General features: G+C 31.1%; 1 protein-coding gene across 2 annotated transcripts; it reads left to right on the top strand.

Moving 5' to 3' along the window:
• Positions 1-2,058: 2,058 nt before the first annotated feature.
• LOC109541325 (retinol dehydrogenase 13) lies at positions 2,059-6,567 on the top strand. 2 transcript variants are annotated; one of them, XM_019910154.2, is made up of 4 exons: positions 2,059-2,257; positions 4,523-4,846; positions 4,898-5,214; positions 5,503-6,567. In XM_019910154.2, exons 1-4 carry the CDS (start codon positions 2,131-2,133, stop codon positions 5,716-5,718), a joined length of 984 nt encoding a protein of 327 aa, XP_019765713.2. In that variant the 5' UTR covers positions 2,059-2,130; the 3' UTR covers positions 5,719-6,567. The 2 variants fall into 2 exon arrangements, with proteins under 2 accessions (XP_019765713.2, XP_048522662.1); XM_048666705.1 differs by lacking the exon at positions 2,059-2,257 and adding an exon at positions 4,012-4,462.
• Positions 6,568-9,173: the final 2,606 nt, after the last annotated feature.

Raw genomic sequence — 9,173 nt, 5'->3', positions numbered from 1 at the left:
TCAGCAATCATCCAATCAATCATCTATAAAAAGCGAAATAAAAAGGCAAGCAGTAATCCTCAGCGCACTAAAGCACAAAGGTGTGCAAAACAGGTAATATGTCCAATATTATTTATGTCACAGAAGAGCTTCAAAGATGGATTTGCGCGGCCGGAAATCCAATGAAACAAACTCGTTTTGAAATTCTCAGCGCCACCCAACATATTAGGAAAAGGTCCAGAGTGTTCATTCAAGAAAATTAAAATTTGTTTGAACATTTACTCCAGTAAATTAGTGTCGATTATAATATTTGCTTACAATATAAAATGTGTATGGATAGCAGTGATATTTTTGAAGTCATTTAGTTGGAAAATGATGAAATTATGACAGTTTAAATTTCAAATCTAGATTCAGCATATCAAAATTACTAACGTTCCTAAAATTTGCGTTTTGAAGTTCAACCGTTTAGAAATAATTTTCAAAAAACCCTACTACTGGGCCCCTCTTCAAGAAGGCTCTGTTAGAAAGCATTTGTCCATACATGTTTATTTGAAAAATTAATATTCTTTTTGAGAGCAGATCGCTGTTTCAGTTTGGCCACCTAATTTCGGGACACCCTGTATACATTTGCGTTTATTTGTGCCTACTCTATTTTATTCTAGTTTTTTTATTGTAATTAGTAATAATTTAGTTCTATTGTAAAAGAAAAACAAATTTTATTAAACGTGGCGGAAAACATATCTACTTGTAATAACAGCAATCAATTCTTGCTTTTCAGTTTCTTAATTTATTTTTATTTAATATTTATTTATGAGATAACAGTAGTCATTAAGTTGGGGAGCAATTAAATCTCTTTTCAAAATTGAATTTAATTTTAAAGAGTAGGTATAAAACCATAAATTTTAAAAGTCGTTTATTAATTTGATTCGTTTAATATATTTTAAGATTTACATTAATTTTATAAGGTAAGGGAAATGGCATACAAAGCCAATCAACTATAATATAATTTGTTCAGTATTAAATAGATATCACCATTAGTTGTTTGAATTACATTGATTTTAAAAGTGTAGATTTCAATAGAATAAATTAAATGGATTTAAAATGAGACTTAAAATATTTTATAAAATGAATAAAAGAGTTCACTGCTTATTTGCTTACAATAAGAAAAAAATTCTAACTAACCCAAACAGCTGACTGAAATACACGCCAATTTGCTAATTATCGATCATCTTCATTCTTATTATTAATTCAATTATCGTTCACTTCAAAAAGTTCAAAAACAACCGGCAAACAATTTGAAAATTTAGTAGAGTTTGTGGAGGAAAGTAAAGATTATTTTCAAGACCATTTATCAATTGTTCTAATAAAGCTAACCTTATAAGACCGCAAAAGGACAAATTTTTGTTTTAAATTAAAAACAGATTACAGCTAAAACACAAAACTACGCAATTGTTTTAAGTATTCCTCCGAGGTTAACTTCGAGAGACGCTCGTTAAGTTCGAAAGCGGCATCTGATTTGATGTTGTTATTCTGAAGCGCTATTTCTAAATATAACGTTCGTCGATAGCGTGCGCCTGTTATAATATAACGGTTTGACTGGTAGAACACACCTGTTCGAGCCACATAACGTGTTTGACGAATAACATGCACGTTTAAGTTAACGTGAGTGATGCAGCACAGGGCTGAATGATGTTAAAAGCTCGGATTTCAACAGCTCTCTAGAAGTTGTGCAGGTTCTAATTCAAATTGATCAAAATCAAAACATATTTTTAAGAAGGGAATTAAGACAATAATTGGATTGAAGAATTAGTTTACTAAAAAAAGTAATTAAAGAAGAGCATTAGCAATTTTTGCATTAAGTAATACATCGTCTCAAACCAAGTAACCCAATAAACCAATATTTTATTACAATTCTTTTTTTAACTTGCATATATTCCATATCTTTATTGTGTTTATATGAGATTTTATAAATATTTTCACGAAAGTTCAACGGTCAGCAAACAAATGTCAGAAACTGACCTGTACAATGTGCAAACTATAATTCCTTCCCATTGATTATTATTCGTTGAAAATGATAATTATGTAAATAAAGCAGTACAACCAGAGCACTACATGTTAAAGCATAGTAGATGAAGTTATTCGCCACCAAATATGGTTTGGTTTGCCGTGATTTGCATTCTGATTACAATTAAATTATTTAATTGTCTGTTAATTGCAAGATGTAAAAGCAAAGTGTGTTTAGTAGGTAAAACTGCTCTAATTACTGGAGGAAATTCAGGTAAATATTTTACTTTCACTAACTTATCCATTAATTAATGTTTGGACAGAAATGCATAATCATTTAGACGGCCTGTTGGAAATTAAATTATAAATCAAACTAAACAATATTAAATTCAAAGCCCGAAAATATGGAGTTTTTGTACATTGTTTCGTTATCTCTTTTCAACTTTGGACTCGGTATTTACAAAAATAGTGCCAAATACCACCTGCGTTTTTTCGGATCATTTCTAAATGTATATGGCCCCAAAAACTACATATAATAACTAATAATTTTTGTAGGTGTTACAAAAAACTGTGATCTGACTAATTTCTCACGTAGCATTTAGGTTTTAAAAAAGTTAAAAGTAATATAAACAAGATCAGCAGAGGAAAACGAGGAGTAATTTACTCTCGAGGTTTCAGAAATAGATTTAATTCACTGAAACTTGTTTTTTTTATTAATTTTTTAAACCTTATATGGTTCGATAAGAGTGTCTATAGGTTTTAAAAGTTCTTGTAAAATGAGAAACTTTCAGACATAATTCATGTTTCGGAGCTATTTTATCGGAACAAAAGAGAAAAATGCATCAAAATCTTTAAAAGTATATAAACATATCAAGTGTCCCAAAAACATCGTAGGATATCATTCGACTTCTACATTTTAATTATTTTCAGTTAGCGGTAGTTTGCATATGTAAAACAATAGATAAATGAACAGTTTACGTTTCTTCTGCAACTTGGGTAGTCCGTAAAAAAAATATCTAGTTTTGTATTAAAATAAGTTGCAGATTATTTATACAAAAATGTGACATTTTAATTTTCATGTTAATAAACTTTTATAATTAACCATTTACAAGACAACCGGAAAGGTTTGGAATTGTCAGATAAAAGCACATATATTTAAATTGTGATCGTATACTTAGTTTCTTTTCAGTTTCTCTTTTTTGTCAATTTAAATCCAGAAAATTTTTAGGTGCAAAAGTGAATTAAACATTTTAGTAATTATTGCAATTTCAATTTGACGGATTGTGATCAAATGAAGATTGGTGCGAAAGAAAAGTAGAATTTATTATTCTTAAGAAAACAAATATTAGTACACAAGTTTATTGAGCTTCTATTTATTATTTTACCGATAAGCCACATCGGCATATTGCCATGTTCAACAGTAGTAGAGACAAAAAAACGGATTTTTTTAAAGACAAAAACAAGACTCTTATTTTTCAAACTACAGAACTACAACTACAAAAAACCATGATTCGAAAAGAGAATTATGGAATCTCAACAGAGAATGAACGAACACTAAATTAAAAATTGTACAAAATATTAATTAAAAGGAAACATCTGGCTGAAGAAAAATAAGAAGAAAATATTGCATAAAACATCGAAAACTAGTTTGTAGAAAACTAAACTAAGCATATGTATTAAACATTTTCAGATATTCAATGTGTTTCAAGACAATGGCGGGAAACTTCTCATTGAACACCCTGTATATTTCGACATTAACAACAGTATTTTCTGCAGTTGAATCTAATGTTCAGTTTGAGCTCAATTAGATGGTTTGAAATAATATCCAAAATGTCTATTATTAAGTAAAGTTTTTACATGAACCACATTTGCACGGTTCCAACGACACAACAAATATTTTTTTTAATGATCAACAAATTTAAAATGTTATTATTTACATGTACCTAGTTAAATATGGTGATAATTCACTCTTAAGGACGAAAAAGAAGCTCAAAAAGCTCTGCTAACCAGAAAACCTAAAACTTTCAGCCTCAAATTCAAGGAAAAGACAACATGACGATATGAATAAACTCAAACAAACGGTGATGCATAAACTTAAACAGAAACAAAAGCAGAAACGCAAACATAACCGAAAAACTAGAAGTTTCTTAAACAGCGGCACATTGAGCAATTAATTTATAAATCAAACACTATAACAAAGCACTAACGAAAAGAAAAGTATGCAGTAAAATTTGACTTGAAAAATGTAACTTGAAAGTACAACTATTAAGATTAGATCAGGACAGTAGAACCAATATTAGCCGGAAGGCAGCAACAAAACCCATATAAGATATTTGTCAGCAGTGTATACATTAAATTTGGTCAAATAAATATTCAAGCCAGGACTAAACAATAAATAAGAAATTGTTGAAAATTAGAATAAAGGACTCGGATAGCAGACCTCTCAAAGAAAGGATGATATTAACACAATCATTTTCTGGTAGTTTTGCTAGTTTTTTAAGTAGTTGGAATAATGCTGTATAAAAATGTTTATTCTCAGGATTAGGACATCAATTAGCTAAAGAACTAGCATGCAGAGGATGCAGTGTAATAATAGCTGATAAAGTAGATGCAAGACGCACGGTGGAAGATCTGATCAAAGAAACGCATAATCCTAAAATATCCCATCGAATAGTAGACTTTGGTTCGTTTGCATCAGTACAAAAATTTGCAGAAAACTTGAAGAACGATATTGATCAGTTGGACATTTTATGTAATAATGCTGGTACCGGAATATTGACAAATGATTTAACAGAGGATGGTGTGCAGAGTATGATGCAGATTAATTACTTCAGTCACTTTCTATTGACTCATTTATTACTCGGTAAGTTTAACGTTATTGGAAACTGTATAAATAATTTTGAATGATTTCTAGATTTGTTACTAAAATCAACGCAAGGCAGAATTGTGCATACAAGCTCCATGGCCGCTTACCTAGAGGACTTATCAGAGGAGAACTTAAGCTTTAGGACTTACAGCTATAAAACTCCTCTGTGTTTAGCTGCATATGGGAACTCAAAATTAGCCCTGGCTATTATGTCAAAAATATTGTCCGAAAAGCTACGAGACACTAGAATTACATCAAATTGTCTTCATCCTGGTATTGTTAAAACCAAAATTTATGGATGTACATTTTCAAATAAAATTGTAACGGGATATCTCCTCTGGGTTTGGGCTATGCTTTTTGGAAAAGTAAGTAAACTTTGCTCTAATTCGTTGAAAACTTCACTTGGTTCCTGAAGAACGTTAATCATTTGCTGGATCTTGCTGACCGGAAAACTCAAAGCTTTAAATAATTAAGTATTTAAGAACATCACTTTGCTCTATTAGCCCTACAGGTTTGGGTAATAATTCAGAAAAATTTCTCTCGATTTGATACTTTAATCGAATCCAGAAGATTGCTGAAAGAAAAGCTGAATTTTTATTGTATGTGGTAAAGCATTGATAATAATTAGATAAAAACAAAAATACTATTTTCAGAATATTGAAGAAGGCGTGCAAACCATGTTGAATTTAGCTTGTGCCGATGAACTGGAAACGATATCAGGGGAATTCTTTATGGAATGTAGGTCAGTGCTTCAACCAAGCAAAGTATATGACAAGAAGTTCTGTACAGCGATTTGGAATTTATCAGAGAAGTATGTGAACTTGCAAGAAAGTGAAAAGATCGAAGCTGTCATCAATCGTAGTAAATAATAATAATGAAAATGTTTGCGTAATGTTTTTAAGATACATATAGTTGACTAGTATATTAAAAGAACTGCAAATGAAAATATTCTAATTACAGTTACAAAAATCTGCAAAAGCTCAAAACATTAAGTAGCTTATGTTGATAATTTCATACACAACTAGCAGAAATATCTGCGAATGTTGTGTATGAAAACGAATGCGAAAAACAATTCTTAATATTAGAAAGTTGAACAACACAAAATGCGTGCTAAGTTGCGGACAACACAAAAATTTATGAAAATGAATAACAGCATGTTCATAATTAGTATGAGTATGTAATCAACAGCCACCCAAGAGTATTACGGGTTAAAGTATTACGGAAAAAGTATTTAACACACCAAATATGAAATTTAAATTTCTTGAAATTGGTGATTTCTCGGGTTTTTCTGGGCAGGAGGGAAAATTATGTTTTACGAGAGGCCAAAAACCCATAAAATTCACCAGTTACACACCAAATATGAAGTAAAAATTGTGGATTAACAGTCCAATAGAAAGGAATATACCAAAAATATGAAAAATATTCCTTTCTGAATGAGTTCGGTGATGACATTAGTTTTTCCGCCAAGGGTTGTAGCTTGAAGTTGCACCTTTAAAAGTTGTATTCGAGTTTTATTTATTTCTTATATACACAATTACTGACAAAATCCTATAGAAATTTGTATTCAATAGCAAAACAATGTGGTGTAAAAATATTGCGGATGATTTAAATAGATGATTAAAAAGGGAATAATTAATAAGAAGAAAACACCTACTCAAGGAATACAGATGTTAATATTAAGATGTGTTGCCTACTTATTAAAAGCCATTTTATTTCCAGTTACTTTTATTAAAATTCTGTTCAGAGTTGAATACAAAATATATCCAAAATAAACATCCTGCTAGACTTTCCTGTGCTTTAATTATTTCTGAATTATTTCTACAGCCTTCTTCGGCTTCAGGTGAACTAGGCGGGCATAAGATGGTTTGAGGGACACTTGATGTTACGGCTAATTAGAAAAAATACTGCAATCTGAATAAGAGTATGAAAATGTAAACAAATTAAATCGAAGTTAAAGTAGAAATTATATTAAGAAAAACCAAAGCCTGGTTAGAAGGATTATAAAAAGATACTATATTTAACAATGAATATGTCTAATGGGAACAAACTGTAATTTTTTATTGATAGTTGAATCGTAATTCATAAAAATTATTAGGCCAAGGCCTTAAAAAATATAAATAGGTGAAACCAACTCGCTAAATCGACAATTAAGAAAATATAGAAACAGAATTAAGCAAATGTGAAAGAAGCACCACAACATCTCCAAACAATTTAGTATGAGATTTGGGACACTTTTCCGAAGCAAGAAAAGATATTACATCTAAGCCTTTCAGCTTTTGTAAAGCTGCGTTTGTTATTTACTTTCTTCGTGCTAAAGCGAAAAAGCTTAATATAGCGTTTGCCTCTATTGTACATACACTGCATTTTTATAAGTTGGTTTTAAATTTGAATAGCAAAACACGAATAACATGTTTGTAACCACCAAACATCTATAACTCATACGGTCTTTCATTTTCTCGTGCTTTTTTGAATTACACGAAAACCAATTTTCTAAAGTTTCAAATAAAAACAGAGAAAGAGAGAATATTGAAAACCAATCAGATTTTAAATTGGTTTTTGGTGGTGTTTTTTTTGCGATCCACACATGTTCCTAATTCCATATTCGTAGATTGAAATTCTCCAGACCCTGCATAAAGAGACGCTAATAAATTATGCTTTTATATCCCCTTACTCTCTTTGTACAGAAAAAAGGCGGCGAATTATCGCTTGGCTTTCGACGTTTTATGTTCGATATGGATTTTTATTTATTTCATTATTTTCAAGTAGGTGCGGTTTTTAAAACACGTTTTCACAAGCACATGTTATATGCTAATTGAGATCATATTTAAAAAAATATTGTTTCAGTCTTTCAGTTCGAATCTGGCATTGAAAACACAGTCGTCGAATTATTTATGGAACAGAATTTGCAAAAAGTCTTCCTAGAATAGAATCTTCCAATCGGTCTTCCTAGAATTCACGTTTATGGTCCTTATTCAGTTAATTAATTATTTCATATCGACAACACTTGGCGAAAGTTGAAACTTGATTTTTTTGGAGTTGGCGCAGTGCTACGCAAATGCTTTTGTACGCCAACCCAACGCACGGGCGCAGTAACTCATACATGCAAAAAATTAGCTACAGTTTCTTTTAAAGACTGGACGGTTGCCGATTTTCATTTGCACTTGGACTGTTAAACAGTTAGGAAAAACTCTTCAATAGTAAATTGACAGTAATTGTTTTTAGAATTCTAGTAGAGTTTTGAAATTTTCTTGCCGACTAAGTGAGATATGTTCAAATCAATGCAGGCAGAGGCTTATCCAATGACTCAAAGTAGACCAATTTTCATTTGCCCCTGAACTATTTACTCTTGATGGGACAGAAGAACTTCTAAATTTAATTTAAAGATGCTTCTTTAAAGACTGACCACCTCATTACAAATGCTTAAAATGTTTTGGAAAATCGGTCGAAACTAAGTGAGTGGTATAGAAAAGAAAGTAGGTGGAAGTTTTTCGCCGATTTTCGCTTGCTCCTGGACTAATAAATATTCACACTGCAAAACAGTTTCCAACACTATGTGGCAAACAATTTTGTTGTTTTTAAAACGCTTTTACAATTTTATCCAATATTAACTGCGTGAGATATGGCAAGTGAAAACAGACCGAGCGCACTGAATCAATCAGCGTTAGTCAATGTTTATTTGCCTCTGGACTATTAAATAGTTCCGCTGCAAAAGATTGTGCATAATTCAGTGGAAGATAATTTCAAGCCCTATAAAACGAATGAAGATTTTTGGAAATTTCGCTTCCAGAAAGTGCGAGATCATCGAAAGAACTTAGAGAGAAGTTTACATCTACCAATTTTTATTTGCCCTTGGACTGGAAAATATGTTGGCAACTAAATTAAAAATACTTGCATTGTGTTTGAAAACCATCAGGGTTTTATCTATAAAATGTCCACTAAACGAGTCAAGAGCAAAGTAGTATATCCAAAACTTGCCAATTTTCATTTACCTGTGGACTATTAAGTATTGAAGGCACAAAAAACTGTCGAAGAACAGTTGGAAGATGAATTTATTGTCTTTAAACGACTTTTCGAATTTGTGCGATGACCCAGTAAAAAAGAAAGTTACGGGCCAAAGAATGTAGTCAGAACCAACTGCAACACGTTTACGAATTTCCATTTGCCCCTGGACTATTAACTTTCAGTTCTGCAAAACAATGGTTTCGGCATAACTTGAAGAAACTTTCTTTGTCTTGTAAAAATTTAAAAATCGCAGTTCACCTAAATGATTTATGGAAAATTTTAACCATTCAGAACTTCTATCAATAACTAGATTTTTGTCCAA

The sequence above is a fragment of the Dendroctonus ponderosae genome, unplaced genomic scaffold, assembly GCF_020466585.1.
Source record: "Dendroctonus ponderosae isolate FM_Combo_2020 unplaced genomic scaffold, Dpon_F_20191213v2 Dpon_F_20191213_5, whole genome shotgun sequence".
NCBI classification, from domain to species: Eukaryota; Metazoa; Arthropoda; class Insecta; order Coleoptera; family Curculionidae; genus Dendroctonus; species Dendroctonus ponderosae.
The sequence above is the reverse complement of the archived record's forward strand: the minus strand, read 5'-3'. Positions and strand labels throughout refer to the sequence as shown.